Consider the following 20,992-nt stretch of genomic DNA (forward strand, 5'->3'; position numbering starts at 1 on the left):
AGAGCATCCCTGGGCTGTCACACCTCTCACTGAGGTTGTCAAAAGAATGAAACGAGGTGCTGACCCCTGTTGCCCTCTGGGAAGAGGTGGGGCGTGAATGGGACCCCATATGGGCCTCCCAGACTGTTAGTGGGCGCCGATCCTAAGGGCACGAGCGGGACCTTCCCCGTAGGCATCTTTGGTGGATGGTGGAGGAGTAGGGAGCCAGGAGTCAGGAGTGGGTCTACCCAGGCCCCCAGGCACCAGCCCTGTCAGTGTTTGGGTGCATCTATAACTTCCTTGAGCCTCAATTTTCTTACCTCTAAAGTGGGCACAATGATACCTCCTGAGCAGGCTTGTCGGGGGGACTGGAAGAGAGGGTATGTGTGTGTGCATACATAGTGTGTGTGCCCCCGTGTGTGTGTTCGTTCACGCTGTGTTGATACAACAGGTGTCTCTGCCAGACACTGGTCTGTTTCAGGAGTTCACGGCCAGCAGGGCCCAGGCTGTAGGCGCCGGCCTGCGGGCTCAGAGAAGGGCTCCGGGAGCCAGAGCTGGAGGTGCTGAGGGCGTTGGTGGCTCCCTCCTGGGGGTGGCCAGGGTGCAGGACTCGAGTGAGTGATGCCCATGTGTGGGCAGGGGGTGAGCGGCCCCTGTGCGGCCTTGGGATCTGGGGGTGACACTGGAGGGGCCAGGTCCATCTGACACCGAGGGGCTGTTGGAACCCTCCTTCTCCCACCAGGATCGTCCTCTGGCTGCGGAGGGCAGGGCAGGGGCTCCCTGGGGACCGAGAGCAGCCGCCTAGCTTCTGACGCGGACCTCCGTGCCTTCATCCGCAGGGTGGCTCTGGGCGACACTCCTGTCAGCTGCTGTAGCCTCGGGGACGGGGCAGGGTTTTAACTGTTCCAGCGTTGGTGGGGCTCCAGAAACTGACATGTTTTGTAGATTTGAAAATTCAAGTCCACAGCCTCTCAGAGCCGCTTCTGGCTCTGCCCATCTGTTTGCTTCTCCCCATCCCCGCAGATCCACCTTCAGGGACATGGGCGTTGGGCGGTGGGGGAGGCCCGCTCAGGGCCCCACCCGCCACCTTGCTCTGCCGCTGAGTCCAAGCATGTCATGCCGAATGACCGCCCACCCTCAGCCCAGTTCTGTGACCAGGGCCTGCCAGGGGGTTGGGAGGGGACCCATAGGAGGGCCGCACCCCAGGACTAGCATCAAGGAGGCTGAGGGCAGAGGCTGAGGCTGGGCCACCTGAGGTTGTCCTGCCCGACAGCAGCCTGTGCGGCCCAGAGGGGCAGGTGGGTGATGGGCCTGGTGCCTGCTGCCTTCTTCCAGGCCCTGGGACCATCCAGGAGATGGAGATGCGGGAGTGCGCGTGCAGGCAGAGGTGGCGGGAGGGGAGCCTGCTGACCGCCCATGGGTTGCCATGGCAACAGCACATCCTTGGGGGCTTTCATGGCTTCTTGGGGGTGCGGCAGCCAGCGCTGCTCAGCAACCTGTGAGTACACGCTATTTGGGTGGGAGAGCCCAGTTGGGGGGGGTGAGATGCTTACACAGTGGGTGGGCCCCCCACCCCCACCCGAAACCTGGCCTGTGGAGGCCCCTGTGAAGGTATCTGCTTGCAGCCCCATGGGACTGGGGAATACAGCCAAAAGTTCCAAGGTCTCTTCCAAGGGCAGGCTGAGCTGGCTTCCCCTGCCGTGGTGACCCTGCCCTCCTGGGCCCTCAGCCTCGCCTCTCTTCCCTGTGTGTGGGTATCTGGAATGAGCTCAGAGACTTCAGTAGGAGTCCAGGCCGCACTTGCCATTGTTCCAGCCTCCTGGGCTCACACTGCCTCCAGGAAGTCTTCCTAGATACCCCATTAACTGGCAGCTCTGGCTTCCCATGTGGGCACAGAATGCCCGGGAGCAGAAGCACATCAGTCAGAGGTCAGCTGTGCCACCTCGGGCAGGCTTCTCACCCTCGCTGAGCCTCCATTTCCTCCTGTCCAGTGGAGACAGGCATGGCAGCCACCTCAGTGCCAGTTACGACCCGGTGAGGCACTGCTGAGACCTGCTCTGACCTGAGGGACCAGTGATGGCAGGTGTGCTGGGTGGGATGACGGGGTCCTGAGGAATCAGCCATTGGGAGCTGGGGGGCTGGGGTGCACAGTGGGCAGAGGAGCTGGGGACAGGCAGGAAGCCTCCAGGGGCCGAAGGGAGGACGGGCAGAAAGAAAGTCCTCGGGAAAGGGGTGTGCACTGGAGCCGGTATTGTGGGACAGGAGGGCAGGCCAGGGGTGGAACTGCCTGCCCAGCGTTTAGGGGACCCCGGCTGGCCCCACCACATTGTCCTGCGGGCACCAGATGGGCCAAGCTTCCCCAAAGCCCTGGCTCAGCGGGGGAATGGGGGCAGCTTGGAGCCCTAATTTGGGGGCCATGCTTGTGTGTTGGAGGGCCACGTTGTGCTGTCCTGGGCACCACAGTTACCCCATCTAGTGAGGGTGAGCCATGAGGGGCTCACATGGACCAGGTGCTGCAGAAGGAGGCACCCTGCTGTCCTCAGGACAGAAACAGCACTGGGGGTCCCTTGGTGGGCGTTCAGTTAGAGGGTGACTTGGAAACGCCAGACTGCATGGAGGAGCTCTGCTGCCTCACCTTCTTGGGGACGGTGACATCCCTGTCCTCAGAGGCTGGACAGGTCCCGGCCCTGACCCCCAGCTGCCTGGAGCCTGGCATGTGGCCAGTGGCCAGCAGCCAGGTCCTCAGTCTCTCCCGCTTAGCGGGGCCCTGGTCTGCCTCCCAGCAGCGCCCATCCCGGGTCTCACAGCCTTTACCAGTGCCATGCCATAGCTATGGCAACGATGACAGCCCCCGGGGCCCACTCCACAGGGGTGAGTGGGCTGGCTAGTCTGAGAGAGACGTGGGAGAGGGTCCCCATAGCCCCAAGACCCTGAGCTCATGAGGGATGTCCACAACCCCGCAGAAGTGGGAGCTGAGCAGGCCTCGCCAGCTCAGCCAGCCCCTTGTCCCTTGGCAAGGCCAGTGTGGCACCCAGGGGCCGGCCATGGACTACAGGCTTGGGCCACCGTGGCCAACCCGTGTGTCCACTGGCCCTGGGCCCGGCGGCTGTGCCTCCGAGTGTGGGGTCTTGGAGCAAGGGTAAGGGTGCTGAGGCTCAGACCGCAATGGATCAGGGGGCCTCAGAGCCCGGCGTGGGGATCCGGCTGGCCCCGGAGTGTGCCTGGGGGACTGGGTGCAGATGGGGGCCGGGTCGCAGAGCTGCCTTGTAACTGCTCTCTCCCTCGGCAGACGGCGCCCCGCTCAGCGAGCTCTCCTGGTCGTCCTCCCTGTCTGTGGTGGCCGTGTCCTTCTCCGGGCTCTTCACCGTCATCGCCCTCATGCTGGCCTGCCTGTGCTGTAAGAAGGGCGGCATCGGGTTCAAGGTGAGGGCTGGGGGTCGGGGGAGGCTGTGGACGAGATCCTGAGGGCTGGCCCTCTGGTGTCCACTCGGCACTGGGCTTCCTTCCCTCCTAGGGCCCTCTGGGGACCATAGAGGCTGGGACCCCACAGCCCCTCCTCTGGGGACAGCCGATGGGAGAGGCCTAGGGGCTGTCAGGGACCCCTCCCACTGCCTCCCCCATTTTGGGTCCCCCTGTTAGGGGGGCATGGCCTCACGCTGTCATGTCCCAGCTCAGGGTCAGGCCTCTGTGTGTGGTGCACCCCGGGACGGTGAGGATGGGCCTCAAGGGGGCCACGGGGGCTCCTGAGCAGCTGTGGGAGGGGTCTCTATGCCTAGGGGGTCCTTGAATCCCTGCTTGTTCGAATCAGCAAAGGGAAACCAAAGTTGCCCAGACATGCTTCCCGGCATGGAAAGCACCTCTCTGGCTGGGGTCACCTTACTTTGGGTGTCTTCTGCCCCACGAGGAAAGGATTGTGCGCCACATAGGAATCAGGGCGGTAGGACAGCAGGAGTCATCATTACTGTTTATGGAGCATCAGCCAGAAGGCTGGGCCCTCCTTCTCTCTGGCCGCCCTGGCAGGGCTAAGCTCCCGGGGTCATCCTGGGCTGGATTGCAGGGCTGAGGTGCCCCTCCTAAGGATGGTGGCCCAGAGGCATCCCTGGGGTGCTGTTCCCCAATCCTAGAAGCGCCCATGGCTGCTCCCTACCTTTAGCTGAAGCTCTGAGCATGGAGGACCAGGAGAAAAAGCTGGGAACTGAGGGGCCCAACCAGAGCCCCCCGCCAGCCCTGTGGGCTGAGTTCTGCCGACTTAGCACATAGCACCGCCTGTGGTCATTCTCCCGCCCACTGAGCCACCCCGCCCTTGGCTGGAGGTCAGATTCCCGGGCCTGGCGAGGTCAGGAGGGGAGGGGCTGTCCTGTGGCCCAGCACAGCAGCCCACCACCCCAGTCATCTCCATACTAAGTGACCCACATTGCAGCCGGGCCACCCCCATTTTAGAGAAACAGTGCCCTCCCCCTCCCCCTGGTCTGTCTCATCACAGAGGGGGCCGGGGGAGCTGGCATCTGCGCGGCACTTGCCTTTTACAAAGGTGTCTTTGCCACATTTCACGGCAGGGCCATCCAGAGCTCTCTGAGGGGTGGGCTGGTGGAGCTCAGGGCCTGGGCAGCAGGGCCATGGCCCTGGGAGCCTCGGGTCTGCATCCAAGCCCCTGCCTGGGTATCCTCATGCCTAGCCCTGTCTCCCTGGCCTGCAGGAACACAGTGGGCTGGGCCAGGCGATGCTGGCATTTTCCTGGAGGATCCTGGGGCCAGAGAAGCAAGCGGGAGGGGGAAGGGATGGGAAGGGGGAAGGGATGGGAAGGGGGAAGGGAAGGGGGATGGGAAGGGGAAGGGGGATGGGAAGGGGAAGGGGGATGGGAAGGGGAAAGGAAGGGGAGGGGAGGGGAAGGGAGGGTGGAGGGGAGGGGCAAGGAGGGAGGGGAAGGGGGGGGCCAGGGCTGGGCCTTGAGGCTATTGTATGTCAGCCCCTTCTCAGGATGCTGTGAGAACAAGGCCCCAAACAAGGGCCAGTGCGGCCCCCTCCTACCCGTGCCCTCCTCACCTCCTGGGAACATGGTGCCCGGAACATTCCAGCACCAGTGCGCCTCAGTGGGAGGGCCTGCCTGCATAGCGGGCTCCCGCCTGGGCTCTGGGGGAGCCAGTGCTGGGCTCTCCCACCTGGAGCTGTGCTGGGAGAAGGGGCTGGGCAGTGATGCTCACACTGTCCTATCTGATCACCCGCTCTGCTGGCTCCATCCGGTGGGCCTCCAGGTGGCACCGTCAGGTAACAGGCTGGGGTCAGGGCCAGACCCCGAGGTGGGTGGGTGGGCGGGCAGGCGTCTGTGCCTCTGCGGAGCTGCAGCTGGGATTACAGGGCGAGGGGGTTGGTTCTGATAGCCCCGGGGCCCAAGGGTGGTCTCCCGGGTCCTGGAGAGGGGGAGTCCCTGCAGGCCTTGTCCCCAGTGGCTCTGTCATCTCTGGGTACAGGCCGGGACCGGCCCGCAGGGACACCCCAGAGGGCTCTCAGCCTCCCTGTTGCAGCCGAGGAAATCGAGGCCCAGAGAAAGGAGGGTCCTGGGGTCACAGGGCCGGGCAGGGAACCTAGGCCTTGCGGCTCCCAGTCCAGCCGCCTGGCCACAGGGGCGGCCCCACTGCAGCTGCTTGGAAGTCCCTCGACCCTCGGCCTGTTTCCCCACCTGGCAGCGGTCTGTCCTGGTCAGGCAGGCAGGCCTGTGGCGCTAGTACTGTGGTTCTGCTTGTGGCCCAGGGCTCCTGGGAGACTTGGCCGTGGCTCAGGAATGTGAGGGGGCTTCCTCAGACAGACGAAGGGGCAGCTGAAGTTGAAAATAGCCGGGCCAGGTGGGGCCCAGCCCGGTGCCCAGGGCCAGGCTCTTAAGGAGCCCGGGGAGCGGACAGACGCCCGCCTTCCTGGGTCGAAGTCCAGGGGCCCTGCAGGCAGATGGCCATGGTAGGTGGTGCTGCCAGCTACCACCTGCCTGGGGCTGAAGCCGGGGGGTGGGCTCTCAGGAACGCTCCTTGTCTGGGAGGAGCAGGGGCGCTTAGTGTCTTGTCTGCTGGGTCAGGGTGGGTGGGATGATGGAGCCCCTGTCCTGGATTCCCCAGCCACGACCCTGAAGCCACTGACCATGGGGTACCCCCGCCCAGGGCAAAGGCTGCTGGGAGGTGGGGTGGCTGAGAGGCGTGGAGGGCTGACTCTGGATGGGCAGGGGCAGCTGACCTCCAGCCGCCCCCCCCCCCACCAGTGTGGGCCTGGTGCTGCCCACCCTGGCCTGAGCCTGGTAGGCGTGGATGTGGGTGGGCTGAGGCTGGGCGAGGCATGGCTGCCCTGGGGCTCACGGCCACCACCCTTGAGGCTCTGCCCGTGGGAGGTGAATCCCCACTCCCCAACCAACACAAACCAAACCCCGCCCTCCTGGGGGCAGCTGGTGCCCCTGCGGAGGGGGCAGCCGAGGAGTGGGGTCTGTTCTCTGCCCTGAGGAGCGAGGAGGTGGGTGGAGGGGGCAGCTGGCAGGGCTGCTGGGGGGAGCGGGGCTCTGGGAAGAAAGGGGCCTTTCAGAGCTGGCCTGCACCCCTTGTTCTCTCTCTGCCCTGCCCCCGTCCCCTGCCCCTCCCCCTTCTGGGGAGCCCTGGAGCTCACCGCATGTGTCACCCGTTTGGCCCAGGAGTTTGAGAATGCCGAGGGGGAAGAGTACGCGGCCGACTTCTCGGCACAGGGCTCCCCGGCAGCAGCGGCTCAGAACGGGCCCGACGTGTATGTCCTGCCACTCACCGAGGTCTCCCTGCCTATGGCCAAGCAGCCCGGGCGTTCAGGTGAGTGAGCCCCCAGGTGGGCCCAGGTGGTGGGCGTAGGGTGTGGCTCTGGGGTCAGTGCTCCCGGGGAGGGGAGGCAAGGGGCTGGTGTGTGTCCCCTTTTGCTGGGACCTGGGGCGCTGTGAGCAGGCTTGGGCCAGCTGGGGCCACTGTGCAAAGGGGGTGGGGGTTGCTCCCTCTGGTCCTGGCTGGGCACCCATGTGCTGGGAGGAGGGACTTCTCTGCGGTCCCTGGGATGCTGGACCCCATACATGGGCTCCGTGGTGCCCAGGAGCAGGGCCCACCCACTGGGGGGGAGGGGCTCTTTGGGGCTCCTTCTGTGGGTGGAGCCTTTTGCTCAGGACCCTGGGGTGGGGGAAGGAGGGGCCTGGGTCCCCCCAGCGCGTGCAGGTGCAGGCGGGGCCTCTTCCTGTGGCTTCCTTGCCATGTCTCCCACTCGCCCCATCCCGTGGTCCCCCCAGCAGGCTGGCAACCCACATGGCAGATGCAGGGCCCACACTCCAGAGGTTAAAGGTCAGTGGCCAACCTGGGCTTTGAACCCACATCTGCCTGATTCAGCACTGCAAGAATCCCCCAGTTGTGTCTGGAGGCTGGTGGGTGGGGTCCCTGGCCCCAGGCCCCCTCCCTGGCAGCTCCTAGGTCAGGCCTGTGCCTACCCCCAGCTCCTCCAGGCTCACTGAGTAGGGTGTCAGGTCCAGGGGGGGTTCTGTTGGCACCAGGGCCTGTAATGGGTAGGCCTGCCCCACCTGCGTGTGTTCTGGGCTCTGCTGGTCCTGACCATGGTGCCGAAGCCCGGCCCTCACCATGGGCTGGGGGCCTCCAAGGTGCTGGCCTGGGCCCAGCACCCCCTGCACCATGACTGTCACTCCCCACCCCCCTGCAGGTGTCTCCTAGAGGAGACCTCACCAGTTAGGCAGGAATTTCAGGTCCCACTCTGTTGAGTGGCTCAAAGGTCCACCCCATAAAATCTTGGAAGGTGGGGTCTCTGCTATAGGAAGCCCCCCAACCTTCCTGGGTGACCATGGGAGTTTCTGAGCCTGTGCTGACAGTGCTGGACGCTAGGAGCTGTTGCGGAGCAAGGGGCCCCCCCAGGGGACACTGTACCCCTGGCCTGGGCCTGTCACCTGCCCCTGGCAGTGTGTGCCTGGGACCCCAAGGAATCTTCGAGACCCAGTGTCTTCCACCGCTTAAGGGACTGTCCCTGGGGATGTAGGGGGACAGGGATCCAGGAGGGGGCAGTGATTGCATGCTTTTTTCTAGTTTTTAGCTCTCTTCTGTTCTTTATAGGGTGCCCTGCTTCTGGGGAGGGGGAGAGATTTGGGTGATGCTGGGAGGGCAGCCCACCTGGAGGTCAAGGATTAAAAGCCTGGGCAGCAAGTACTACCCCTCTAAACCATGGGGGAAGATGGCCCAGCCTTCAGGCTCCCCAGCCTGGCTCTGTAGGTGCTGCCCCTTGGGTGCGGACCCCAGAACCCCGGGACCCGGCCTGCCATGCCTCCTGCAGCTGCCAGGAGACCTTTCCCGTTGGCTGGCAGTCAGCATGCTCCACCTCCATCACTGCCCCACTGTCAAGACTGCTGAGCCTGCTTGGGGAGACCCCAGGCTGGAGGTGGGGGGCAGCAGGCTGGACCTCAGGGGGAGGAGCCCCGGGACTCAGGGCCCCAGTGGGACCCCTTAACCCCAATTCTGCTCAGCATCAAGGTCAACATTCCATAGGGTCTCCAGTCCCTGGGAGCAGCCCCTCACCTTGAGTCTACTGGCTGCCAGGCTCAGCCTGTCCCCTGGGCCCTCTGGGCAGTTGGCGTGGGAGCAGAATTCGGGGAATCCCTTGGGGCACAGGCGGGGTGTGGGTGGGCTTAGCAGGTCTGGCCCTTCCTCTGGGGCCCTCACTGACCTTCCTGCCTGCTGACCTCACCCAGCCCAGCCTGCAGGAGAATGGGCCCAGTGTGTTCCGTACAGGGCTGTGCCAAGCAGCCCCCAACAAAGGAGCCTTTGGCGTGCCTGGCGCTGGAATGCCAGCCTGCGGCAGGGGTGAGGGGACGGGCCACTCAACTGCCCTCCTCCCCATGGCCTCCGCCCCAGCCACACTGCCTGCCCAGCGTTGCCTGTGCGCTGGTCCCGGCTCCAGGCCCTGCTGTTTCCAGCCTGGCTTGTCCCTGTAGCTTGGGGCACAGCCTTTCCAGACCCACTCAGAAAGATGCATGGATGCGGCTTGCAGATCCACAGCTCCCCTGGGCAGCAGGTGCCCTGCTCCTGATGGCCGCCCCCATCAGGAGGGAGCAGGGGGCTCTGGGTGGCTCCCCAGAACAGGCCATGCAGGCAGCCCCTCTAGGGGCCAGGCGAGAGAAGATGGGGCGATGATGGAGGCTGAGCTGGCGTCTCTGAGCCCCCTGCCCTGTTACAGTGCAGCTGCTCAAGTCCACAGATCTGGGCCGGCACAGCCTCCTGTACCTGGAGGAGATTGGCCACGGCTGGTTTGGGAAGGTGAGTTGCCGTCCCAGGGGTTGGTGGGGATGGGGGAGGGACTGGCGGCGTGGTCCGCTCTTTTGCCTGGCAGGTGGAGAGGGTGGGTTGGCGACTTGCTTCTCCTAGAAACTTCCCCAGCCCTGGGGTCCCCTCTCAAGGCGTACTCTACTGGGCCCCTCCCTGGGGACCTCAGGGTCCAGCAGCCTCTTCTCTGCAGATCCTGGTATCATGCTGGGAGATGCCTTTGAGTGGGCAGGGATGGGGAGCAGCATCTGGCTCCTGGCTTCTCCCTGACCGCCAGCCTGGGTGGGACAAGGAGTCCATCTTCCTCACTGCAGACCCCCAGAGCTCTGAGAACAGCTGGGGACCTTAGGGGAGGCAGACACAAAAGACGGAGTATTAAAGCCACGAGGGCTCGCTCTCCCAGGAGCGGTCCAGAGCCCATTTTGCAGATGACTACGTTGAGGCACAGAAACAGACGGCTTTGGCTGGAAGAGCAAGGCTGGGGGCAGAGCTTGGGGACGGTGGAGTCCGCCCACCTGGTGACGCCTGCCCCGCAGGTATTCCTCGGGGAGGTGAACTCGGGCATCAGTAGCACCCAGGTGGTGGTGAAGGAGCTGAAGGTGAGCGCCAGCGTGCAGGAGCAGATGCAGTTCCTGGAGGAGGCGCAGCCCTACAGGTGGGTGGCACCTGGGGACAGGCTTAGCCGGAGGAGGGGGTGGGCCACTGGCCGGGAGGTGGGGCTGTGGGCCCTGTAGACAAAGGCAAGCTCTGTGCCGCCCCGCTCCTGCCCGGCCCTGAGTGCGAGTCAGGGGGCAGCCTGTTGGCTCCCGCAGGGCCTTGCAGCACAGCAACCTGCTCCAGTGCCTGGCCCAGTGCGCCGAGGTGACGCCCTACCTGCTGGTGATGGAGTTCTGCCCGATGGTGAGTCGCCCGCTCCCTGGCCCTCCAGCCCCTGCCCTATGCTACTGGAAGGTGGGCCTGGCCTTCCTGCTGAGCCGGGGACCCCTCACCTCCACCCTCTGGGCCTCACATGCCCCCCAAAGTGGGGTCCAGGTGGCTCTGCACCACTACCTCCCAGAGGCGGCCTGGGGGAGGAAGGAGGTGGCCCCCGCTCAGAGACAGTGGCCGTCCGGGCTGGGATTCCACTGTACCCTGGGGGAGGGGGGCTCCCCCATCTGCCTGTGCTGCTCCGAGTCACGGAGGTTTTCCTGAGAGGCACCCCGGCCCGCTCGGGGGGCTCACGGCCCTTGCGTCGAGTCCACGGCCTCGCTCGTACTTTGCTCTTGGGCCCCCCGCCACACAAACACACACGGCTGAGCCGCGTGCCGACAGGGAGGCGGCCTCCACAGGTGTGGGCACCCCCACCATCTAGTTTCTGGACTCCTGGAGTAGCCTCCCAGGCTTCCCCAGGATGCCTGGGCCCTCCCTGGAGCTGAGCGGCGTCAGCAGGTCATCAGCAGGTCAAGGAGTTGCCGGAGGACACTCTGGCCACCGGCTCTGGGTTCCGCCCAGGCTCAGCGTCACTGCTCGTGTGGCCTGTCTGCCACCCACCAGCTGAGAGGTGGCGAGCATCTGGGCCCCAGGGGTCTGTATGCGGGATGTGACCCTGCTGGCCCGCAAGGCTGCCTGGGGCTGGGGCTGTCAGTGTGGGGAAAGTGTCTGCTGCCTGCGGGGTCATCCTACTGAGAGCTGGCCCCTGGGGGGCGGACACGGGCTTCTCTGGGCAGCGGCAGCCCTGTGGCAGCAGCAGGATGCCTGGTCCCCCCGTGGGCCCTGCTGAGGAGGGCGGGGCCGGGTGGTGGGCTTGCACGGGCACCCGCTCCCCACCAGCAGGTGACAGTGCTGCCCTTCTCGGCAGGGGGACCTCAAGGGCTACCTGCGGAGCTGTCGGGTGGCAGAGTCCATGGCGCCCGACCCTCTGACCCTGCAGCGCATGGCCTGTGAGGTGGCCTGTGGCGTCTTGCACCTGCATCGCCACAACTACGTGCACAGGTGAGGGCGCAGGCAGCCCACGGGCGCTCTGCAGGGCCTCCGCACCTGCTCCGGGGCCGCGTGAGGTGGATCCTCAGTTAACCGGGTTAGTCTTCGTTCAGCCTCTAGGGACCACTGTACAAAGGGATTTTGTCAAATAATAAACACCAGGCAGATGGGAGTTGAACACCTGCTTCTGCAGGAGGGTTAAGCCAGGCGACGTCCACTGTCCAGCTGGCCTGGCTGGGCATGCGGTAGGGCCTGAAGCCCATCCTCTGTCCCCAGGGTGGTCAGCGCTGCCTGGTGGCCCTACAGCGGCCCCTACTCTCCTCTGTCTCTCTCAGGCCCGGAGGGAGGGGTGGCTCTGTCCTGCTTCCCGCCCTGGCCCCTGAATTCGGAAAGACGGGCCAGGGCCCAGCGTAGGGGGACATGCCAGAAGAAGTGGCGATGGACGTGGCCCCACCAGCCCCGGACAGCACTCGGGCCGTCCTCCCCAACAATATCCTGGTGCTGAGTGATGACACATGCAACTCCAGCATCAGTGATTTTGTTGAAGAGGGCAGCTGCCAGCCTCCCGACCGGCCCGCCGAGCCCACCCAGCCCCAGGCGCCCATCTGTGGCCCCCAGCACAGCAGCATTTTGGCCGATGTGTGCTGACCCCGCGTTTGCCCCAGGGCCCTGGGCCCCAGACACCCGTGGGGCCACAAGGCAGGCAGGGGAGGAGCCGGCAGCCAAGGCCGGCCGTGGGTGGGAGGCAAAGGCGGGGGTGAGCGGCACTGCTGGGTGGGCACTCCACACCCCCACCCTGCCAGGGGCTGTGTGTGCACAGGGCAGGGGCAGGACCCTGGGGCACTCAGTCGCCTCACTGATGCCTGCCTTCAGGGAGCTGAGGGTGGCAGTGTGGCGGGCGGGAGGAGACTGCGGTGTCCCTGGGCTGGCTCGCCCCGAGGGACTGGTCAGCAGACTGGTATCCCAGGAGAAGCAGGGGAGTGGACTGGGGTCAGGGGATGGGGTTCCAGTGAGGCAGACCTCATCCAAGGAGAGCCCTTGGGCACCTTCTAGCTGGCCCTGGGCCTCGTTTTCCTTGTCTGCCTTCTAACATGTGTGGCCCCATCCACTCAGACCCTTAAAGTGTCCAGTGCTGGGTGAGGGGCAGGGCGGGCAGCCTCTGAGATGCCCCTTTCCACCCACGCACCGACCGAACCGAGCCCAGGATGCCCCCGACGACAAGCAGCCCAGTCCCCTCAGTGCCCTGGATGCCCCAGCCCGGCACTGCCGGCTGACCCCACCCTCCCACCCTCCCACCCTCAGTGACCTGGCTCTGAGGAACTGCCTGCTCACAGCCGACCTGACGGTGAAGATCGGCGACTATGGCTTGTCTCACGGCAAATACAGGGTGAGTGGGCCGGCTCGGGCCGGGGCAGGGCCGGCCGTACTTGCCCGCGGGGTAACACTGTCCCACGTGCTGACAGGAGGACTACTTTGTGACGGCTGACCAGCTGTGGGTGCCACTGCGCTGGATCGCGCCTGAGCTGGTGGACGAGGTGCACTGCAACCTGCTGGTGGTGGACCAGACCAAGGCCAGCAACGTGTGGTGAGTGTGGGCCCGGCAGTCGTCATGAGGACTTGGACCCCTGAGAGCCGACGACTTGATGCTCACCTGCGACTGTCAGCCCTCATGGCTGCCCTGTCCGGTGCCGAGTGAGTGTCCAGTGAGGACGCGGGGCGCTGGGGGGCTGAGTCCCACCCGCCTGCCGGCTCCCTGGTGTTGGAGGGGATGCAGGCTGGCCGCGCCAAGCAAGGCCACATGTGTGAGGACGTGTTTGTTTGTGTAGCCCTGTCGCTCTGTAGGAGGTGGCCAGATACACCCTCAGGTGAGGTCGTGGGGGTTCTGGAGCTACCTGTCGCTGCCCGGTGCCACGGCCCACAGCACTTGGGCTGGCAGAGCGGCAGGGCCCGTGGGGTCTGTGGAGGAAGCCCTGCCCCTCCCAGGGCCCGCTGGGCCGATGCCCGAAGACATCAGGGTCAGAGCACTCGGGCAAGTTGATGAGACGTGGGGCCTCGTGGTAGCACCTGTTCGCATTGAGAGGGGACAGTGGGGCTGGGTGTCTCCTGTGACTGCAGCCTGGAGGCTTGGGGCTGGGCACAGAGCGGGTGCTTGGACCCAGGACTACAGCCTCTAGAGGCTTGGCTGTGGTGGTCCCCTGTCCCCGGCCTTGACTAGCCTCTGCTTCCCCCTCCTGCTTCCTCCCAGCCTCCCAGGCCTGTCTGGCCTCCCTCTGCTCCTGATAAACCCTCAGGGCCTGGATCTAGGGCCCAGTCCCCCTTCCTGAGCTCTCTAGGGGTCTCCCCTGAGCCATTAACTGTACCCCCGTCACGGACACTCCATTCCCCCACTCGCCTCTCCCTCTGGCTGACCCTCCCCTGCCTGCCCACCAGCCCACACTGACTGGGGTCCCTCCCCTAGACGGCTTTGGCCAGGCCCACTGTGACGTCTCTGTCGCCAAATCTGCTGTCCCTCATGCCCCCAGTTTCGTGGGACAGCCTGGGGTCCCCGGGAGCTGGGTGAAGCTGCCGCCCACTGGAAAGATCCCCGCTGCCTTCTCGCAGCCCCGCGTGCACTGGCTGCCTGGCCCGCTGGCTGGGGTGTCCCTAGACTCACCCCTCCCTCCGCCTCACACCCTAGCACACTCCCTCCCTCTGGCCTCCGCAGGTGCCTGGCAGGACTGGGAGCTTCTCCAGGGCATCTCCTGCACCTGGCAGTGTCTGCGCTTCAGCCCGGCATGGGAGTGAACGAGTGAACATGTTGATGGGGTTTGTGGGAGACCAGTCTGGCGTTTATTTGTCCAAGCACCTGGGCGTGGGCTCGGACCCGGCCAGGGGGCACATGCTGCCCATTTACTGAAGGAAGGCGCCGTCTTCTGGCTGCTGGTGTGATGACAGGAGCTGCCCTTGGCACCCAAGTCTTCGAGACCCTTTGGAGCCGTGCGTTGGCCAGCCGTGCCTGCCCTCTGATGGCTGTCACCCCCACAGGTCCCTGGGCGTGACCATCTGGGAGCTCTTCGAGCTGGGAGCGCAGCCCTATCCGCACCACTCCGACCGGCAGGTGCTGGCCTATGCGGTCCGGGAGCAGCAGCTCAAGCTGCCCAAGCCCCAGCTGCAGCTGACCCTCTCTGACCGCTGGTGAGGACCCTGTGAGGCCAGGCAGGGCTGGGGGTGTCCCCAGCAGGAAGGACGACACAAAGGGGGGTGCTTCGAGTCCCCAGAGCGTAAGTGGCTCCCTCTGGCTCCCCCCGGCCAGCAGTGACCTCTGGGCCCCACCCTGTGCCTACAGTGGAATGGCCGCTTTATCCAAAACACAAACTTGCCTGCAGCCCTGGCAGGGATGAGCTGAGGGAACAGTGCCCTGGTCCACTGCTGTCTCCCACACCACCGCGCCCACTTCAGGAGATGCCCGTAACTGCCCTCGGGATTCTGAGTGTGAGAAGGGGCGGAACTCAGACCCTCATGCTGAGGGCGGACTGGCTCACTCCCTGGGGGTTGGGGTCCTGGCCAGGCACTACCACCCGTGGGGGGGCAGGGACTGAGCCCCAGGGCATCCCTTCCCGCAGGTATGAGGTGATGCAGTTCTGCTGGCTTCAGCCTGAGCAGCGGCCGACGGCCGAGGAGGTGCACCTGCTGCTGTCCTACCTGTGTGCCAAGGGTGCCACCGAGGCAGAGGAGGAGTTTGAGCGGCGCTGGCGCTCACTGCGGCCTGGCGGGGGCGGCGCCGTCCCCGGGCTGGGGGCGGCAGGCCTGGCACTGGGGGGCATGGGCGAGCTTGCGGCCACCTCATCCTTCCCACTGCTGGAGCAGTTTGCTGGCGACAGCTTCCACACGGATGGTGACGACGTGCTGACGGTGACTGAGACGAGCCGTGGCCTCAACTTCGAGTACAAGTGGGAAGCCGGCCGCGGCTCCGATGCCTTCCCGCCACCTGAGGGCGCACTGAGCCCGGGCAGAGACGCGCGTCTGCAGGAGCTCTGCGTCCCTGATGGTGCTCCCCCAGGTGTGGTGCCGGTGCTCAGCGCTCACAGCCCCTCGGTGGGCAGCGAGTACTTCATCCGCCTGGAAGACCCCGCGCCTGCCGCAGGCCACGACCCCGACTGTGCTGGCTGTGCCCCCAGCACCCTCGCTGCCACCCTGTGCCCCGACGGCAGTGACCATGACGACGACTCTGACGGCAGCACGGCCGCCTCGCTGGTCATGGAGCCACTGCTGGGCCACGCGCCGACCGCTGATGGCCCCTGGGGCCACTGCGACTACCACCTATGCAGGAGTCATGCCCGTGACCTGCCTTGCACCTCACGCTCACCCTCGCCGGAGACCCCGATGCTGGCGGAGCCCAGAGCAGAGGATATTGACTGGGGCGTGGGGGCATTCTGCCCGCCCTTCTTTGAGGACCCGCTGGGCACATCCCCCTCCGCGAGCTCCGGGGCCCAACCATCCCCAGGTGGGGAAGAGCTGGGGGAGGCTGAGATGCCCAGGGCTGCCCAGCACAGACACTGGAGCTCCAATGTATCTGCAAACAACAACAGCAGCAGCCGAGCACCAGAATTCTGGGTCCCGGGCCTCTCAGGTTATACGGACTGCTGCCCTGGTGTGAAGCAGGCCCTACAGACCGTCCCTGAGCTGGGCCATCCTCTGATCCCAGAGGACCCCAGAGAGCCTCTCCTTGGGCCAAAGGGGGCCTCCTCTGGTAAGGAGATGGGCCGCTGCCTTGGCCTCCCCCATCTGTATCCTGCTGAGGGCCTGACACCTGCCCCGTGCCTGGTCACATCCCCGTGGACAGAGGCAGCCAGAAGTGGTGGTGACAGCCCCCAGGCAGAGCCCAGGCTTGCAGAGGAGGCCGAGGGCTCTGCTGGACTCCAGCTGCCCCTTCCCTCCATCCCATCCCCATCCCAAGAGGGAGCCCTGCTTCCTGCCGAGGAGGCCAGCACCCCGCCCACCCTGCCTGCTTCACCCACGCCCACTGGCAGCCCACAGCCTGCCACCGAGCCAGTCCAGGCCCTGGACAGCGACAGTGGCAGCAGCTCCCCTGAGCTGGAGGCACCAGGCAGTGAAGACGAAGACACGACTGAGGCCACTTCTGGTGTCTTCACTGACTTGTCCAGCGACGGCCCGCAGGCTGAGAAACTAGATGTGACACCAGCCTTCCGCTCCCTACAGAAGCAGGTGGGGACCCCCGACTCCTTGGACTCCCTGGACATCCCATCCTCAGCCAGTGATGGCGGCTCTGAGGTCTTCAGCCCATTAGCTGTTGGCACCCCTGGCGGGCAGCCCCGAGCCCTGGACAGCGGCTATGACACGGAGAACTATGAGTCCCCTGAGTTTGTACTCAAGGAGGCCCACGAGCCCTGTGAGCCTGAGGCCTTTGAGGAGCTGGCCTCAGAGGGTGAGAGCCCCGGGCCAGAGACTAGTCTCTCCGCCTCCCTGGGTGGCCTCAGCGAGAAGAATCCCTACCGCGACTCTGCTTACTTCTCAGACCTGGACACGGAGCCAGAGCCCCCCTTGGGCCCCAAGGAGAAGCAAGGAGGTGTCCCAGTCCCCGGGCCAGAGCCCGATCTGGAGAGCCCTAAGAGCCCCAGGCTGCTGTCTGCACTGCCCTCCCCTGAGTTGGGGATGCTTGGGGAGGCACAGGGCTCTGGCCCCAGGGAGGTGCCGCCACTTCCACTGCCTGAGGACTCTTCCCCAGAGCCAAGCGCCTGCCCCAGGGGCCCCAGGCTGGAGCCTCCCTGGCCCCAAGACCCAGCCCAGGTGCCACCCATGCCCAGCCCCGGGCGCTCTAAGATTTTCCTGCTGACTCCGGTCCGGACCAGCTCAGAAGGCCACCGCTCCGAGCTCCAGGAGACCCTGGGACTGCTGTCAGGGTCGGGCCTGCAGGAACGGACAGGGGGTCCAGGTGACCCCAGAACCCCACTCTGCCTGGCCCTGCCGGCAGTCCCCGCGGCTCCACAGGGGCGGCCAGAGGAGGAAGAGGACGACAGCGAAGACAGTGACGAGTCGGACGAGGAGCTCCGCTGCTACAGCATCCAGGAGCCGAGCGAGGAGAGCGAGGAGGAGGCGCCGCCTGTGCCAGTGGTGGTGGCGGAGAGCCAGAGTGCGCGCAACCTGCGCAGCCTGCTCAAGATGCCCAGCCTGCTGTCTGAGGCCTTCTGCGAGGACCTGGAGCGCAAGAAGAAAGCCGTGTCCTTCTTCGACAACGTCACCGTCTACCTCTTCGACCAGGTGGGCAGCCGCCCTGGGTGGGCTCTGCGTGGCGGAGTGGGGGTCTGCGGCGGGACGGGAAGCCATGGGAGACTCGTGCTGTTCTGATCCTCCAGGAAAGCCCCACCCGGGAGCTCGGGGAGCCCTTCCCTGGCGCCAAGGAGTCGTCCCCCACGTTCCCGGTGGGCAGCCCGGGCTCCCCCAGCACCCCCGGCCGGCCTCGGTGGGCTGACCGCTCCCCCGACGGCCCGGCGGCCGAAGAGGGTGAGCTGGAGGCGGGGTGATGCGGCGGCGAGGGTGGGGCAACGGGGGTGGGTGGAGCAACGGGGGTGGGTGGGGCCCTCATGGAGGCGGGGCAACATGGCGGGGTGGGGGGGTGGACCTGTGACTTAGCTGGTGGGCGGGGCCTGGACGTGACTTCTTGCTCCGGGCGGGGCCTCCCCGATCCGGTCCACAATTGACGGCGGGCACCTCGCAGGCGGAGGGTTCGAGTGGGACGATGGCCTCCCGCCGACGCCGGCCCAGGAGCCTGCCCCGTGCGTCCCCGCTGCGCCCGCCAAGCCCAGCCCCTTCTCTCGCTTCACTGTCTCACCAGCGCCTGCATCCCGCTTCTCCATCACGCACGTCACCGACTCGGACTCCGGGTCCGTGGGAGGTGAGGCTGCGGTGGGGCTGGCGGGAGGGGATACCGAGTCAGGACAGTGGTGAGGGCGGCTGGGAAGGGCACCTGCTGGGCGCGAGGCCCTGCGCTCGTTATTTCTCATTTTCTGGACAAGCTCAGTTTTCAGACGGGGAAACTGAGGCTCAGAGAGGTCAGGTCACGCCAGGCCTGTTTGTTGTGGCCACCTTGGCACGTTTCCTCACCGCCCTGAGGAGATGCAGTGCCCCAGGCAAAGCTGGCTCAGCACTCTCGGGATGTAGGTTGGATGTCCACTTCCTGCCCCCCCCCCACACCGCCCCGCTCTTTTCTCCCTTCTCCGAAGGCACCAGGCTGGACACTGAGTACCCCCCACCCTGCTCTCTGACCTGCAGCAGCCTCTCCTGCCAGAACCTTCCCAGCCCCTGCTGGTCTGCCTCATCCACCAGCCCCCCATCTCAGATCTAATGGCTTGTCCAGAGATGGTGGTGGTGGCTCAGGTGCCCACGTGGGGCCCTACTCAGGGGCCTTAGCTCACTCCTCCCTCCAAGCTCCACTCCTGTCAACCTCAGACCAGGTGGGCTCATACCTGCCCAGTTGCCACCACCCCATTCTGCTAGGCTTCCCTGAAAGCTCACTTCCACTAAGATGCCCCTAGTTATCTTGTCCCCCAGGCAGACCCAGCCCCTCCCTTGCGGCCCTTGGCATGTGGCTGCAGCCTCTAGGGAAGGATGTGCTGGTCTGTTTGTGTCACACAGTGTGTCCTTAATGGATATCTGAACAAGCAGGCAGGTCACCAGGAGGCGAGTGTGTGACCCTGGTCCAGCCCAGTCCTGCTCGGGTCTGTTTTCCCACCTGTAAAAAGAGGACTCAGAGGGCTGACGTTGAGCTTTGTTGGGCCCGATCCCTGGTGATGTGGCGGGAAGGATAATCGTCTGGCTCCTACCTAGATAGGCAGGCAGGCCTGCTGCAGCCCCAGCTGCTCAGTGGCCCGTAAGCCAGGGATTGAGGCCAGGTGCAAGCCCTGGGCGAGGGGACTCTGGCTGTCCTTGGAGGGGAGGGTGCTCTCAGGAGTCCCTGTGGCCCCAGTGTCTCCCTAAACATGTTTGCCAGGTCCTACAGCAGGTGCTGGGGGCAGCTGTAAAGAGGCCTGAGCCCCAGGCAGCCCCTGCTCGGATCCCCTGCCGGTTCTCTTCCCGGCAGCAGCGAGGATGGTGACCAAGAGTGGTGGGGACTTTCATCCTGGCAGTGGTCAGCAGCAGCTTCCAAGCGCTTCGGTGCCCCATGCAGCACCCTGGAGGAGCAGGGCAGGCGCTGGACATAAGAGCATCTGTGCACACCAGCCCTGTGCTGCCCTGGGGCAGGATTTGTCCTGGACACTTGGGTTTGCTGCTAGGCCCTAGGGATGCCCTACAGCCGCCGCCCTTCACCCTGAAGCTGCCCCCTCCCCCCGGCCCCCGCTGTCAAGACTGCTTGGCCTCTGAGGCCAGGGGCCCTCGCACGCCCTGCCCACAGGTTCCTGTGGTGTATTACAGGCTGCTGTGTCCTCAGCCCAGGTGAGAGGGCAGGTACAGGCCTGCTAGGACGGCCTCTCCCTGCCCCCTTTGCCCCTTCTGCCGGTTCAGGGTTTGCTCAGTGCAAGAAGAGGACACCGGGCTCGTGTGTCCCTGCTCCAGGTCTGTGGCTGTTTCCCCTTCACTGAATCAGTTAGACCGTAAGCTCTCCCTCCCCACAGGGTCTGGGCCGGCTCCTGCCTGGGTCCCACTGGAGCCCTGCGAGGGGACTGAGGTGGGCAGCCCGAAAGATGGGGGGCTTTCAGGTCGCAGTCCTGCTGCTTCAGCCCCTGTCTAGAGGTGCCTGTGGCTCCCCTCTGCAAGGTAGGGCCCAGCCCGGCCCAGCTGCCAAAGGAAAGTGGCGGCTGCCCCCCACGGTCAGTGTCAGGGGGTTCCTAGTGCAGGGATGGAGACAGTGGGAAGGGGTGGAGCTGGGAGGGAGGGTGGGGCAGGGCAGCACAGGGGGTATTTTTGTAACGCTGTTGTCAGAACAGATGGAAGAGGGATGCTTTTAAGTTATTGTTGCCAAAGAGACATAAAATTTATTGTTGCTTTTGGGGTGGGGGTGGGGACTTGTTTTGAATTTGTTGTTTGTTTATTTGAGGCTTATGATGCTGGTACAATGATCGTCTTGTTCCTTTCTTGTCTGTTTTTTAAGAGAAATCAAAGCTAAGGAAAAAAGCCTTCATGCTAAGCGTGTTTTCTTTTGGAGTCTGCAGATAAAGCCTTGGGCAGGAGGGGGCATGGGCTGTGCTGGGGTGGGGTCCCTATAGTCCCTTCTGACCACTGGGGGATGCAGGAGGGAGACCACCCCTTCCTCTAGCTGTCCTTGGCACACCTTGGTGGAGGGACACAGTGACCTTGAGCCCCTAGGGTGCCCAGGTTGGGGTGTCTTCCCAGAACAGGGCCGGCGGACTGACGCCTGCAGCCCTCACTTCCTGCCTGGAAGCTGGCCCTACCTAGGTAAGGGTGAGAGGGAACCTCTCCCGGAAGCTCTTCCTCCTGCCTCTCCAGAGGCGGCCCCTGTCCCTCAGCACGGGGAGGCCGGGTGAGGGGGCGGTGAGCTGGGAGCAAGGTGGGTTGTGAGGAGGTGGGGCTTCTGTGCCCCTCCATCGCAAACATCTGCCCTGTGACCCTGCCTCGCCCCACCCGGCCTGCCTCCAGCTTCTGCAAGGTGAGAGCCTCTGGGGCCCCACCCCCTGTGCTTCGTGTTCTGGGCTGTGCGCAGAGCCCCTCCTGGGAGGGTCTGGGAGGAGCAAGCGAACGCTGCCCTGGAACTGAACGTCTCCTGAGGTAAGGACTGCTGTCACCAACGTGGTTATTAG

At 65.2% G+C, this 20,992-nt stretch overlaps 1 protein-coding gene across 1 annotated transcript; it reads left to right on the forward strand.

Annotated features, from left to right (window-relative positions):
• Positions 1-6,643: 6,643 nt before the first annotated feature.
• Positions 6,644-19,950, forward strand: LMTK1 (lemur tail kinase 1). The gene is given in 14 exon segments (XM_089901836.1): positions 6,644-6,791; positions 9,196-9,275; positions 9,818-9,936; positions 10,016-10,181; positions 11,119-11,252; positions 12,543-12,627; positions 12,704-12,825; positions 14,265-14,414; positions 14,843-17,498; positions 17,594-17,741; positions 17,956-18,132; positions 18,259-18,396; positions 18,510-18,585; positions 18,587-19,950. Coding segments are annotated over 14 exon segments (4,137 nt in total). The 5' UTR covers positions 6,644-6,766; the 3' UTR covers positions 18,648-19,950.
• Positions 19,951-20,992: the final 1,042 nt, after the last annotated feature.

The sequence above is a fragment of the Delphinapterus leucas genome, chromosome 19, assembly GCF_059928025.1.
Source record: "Delphinapterus leucas isolate spDelLeu-1000000601 "Yukka" chromosome 19, BTC_Dleu_Yukka2, whole genome shotgun sequence".
Classification (NCBI taxonomy): Eukaryota; Metazoa; Chordata; class Mammalia; order Artiodactyla; family Monodontidae; genus Delphinapterus; species Delphinapterus leucas.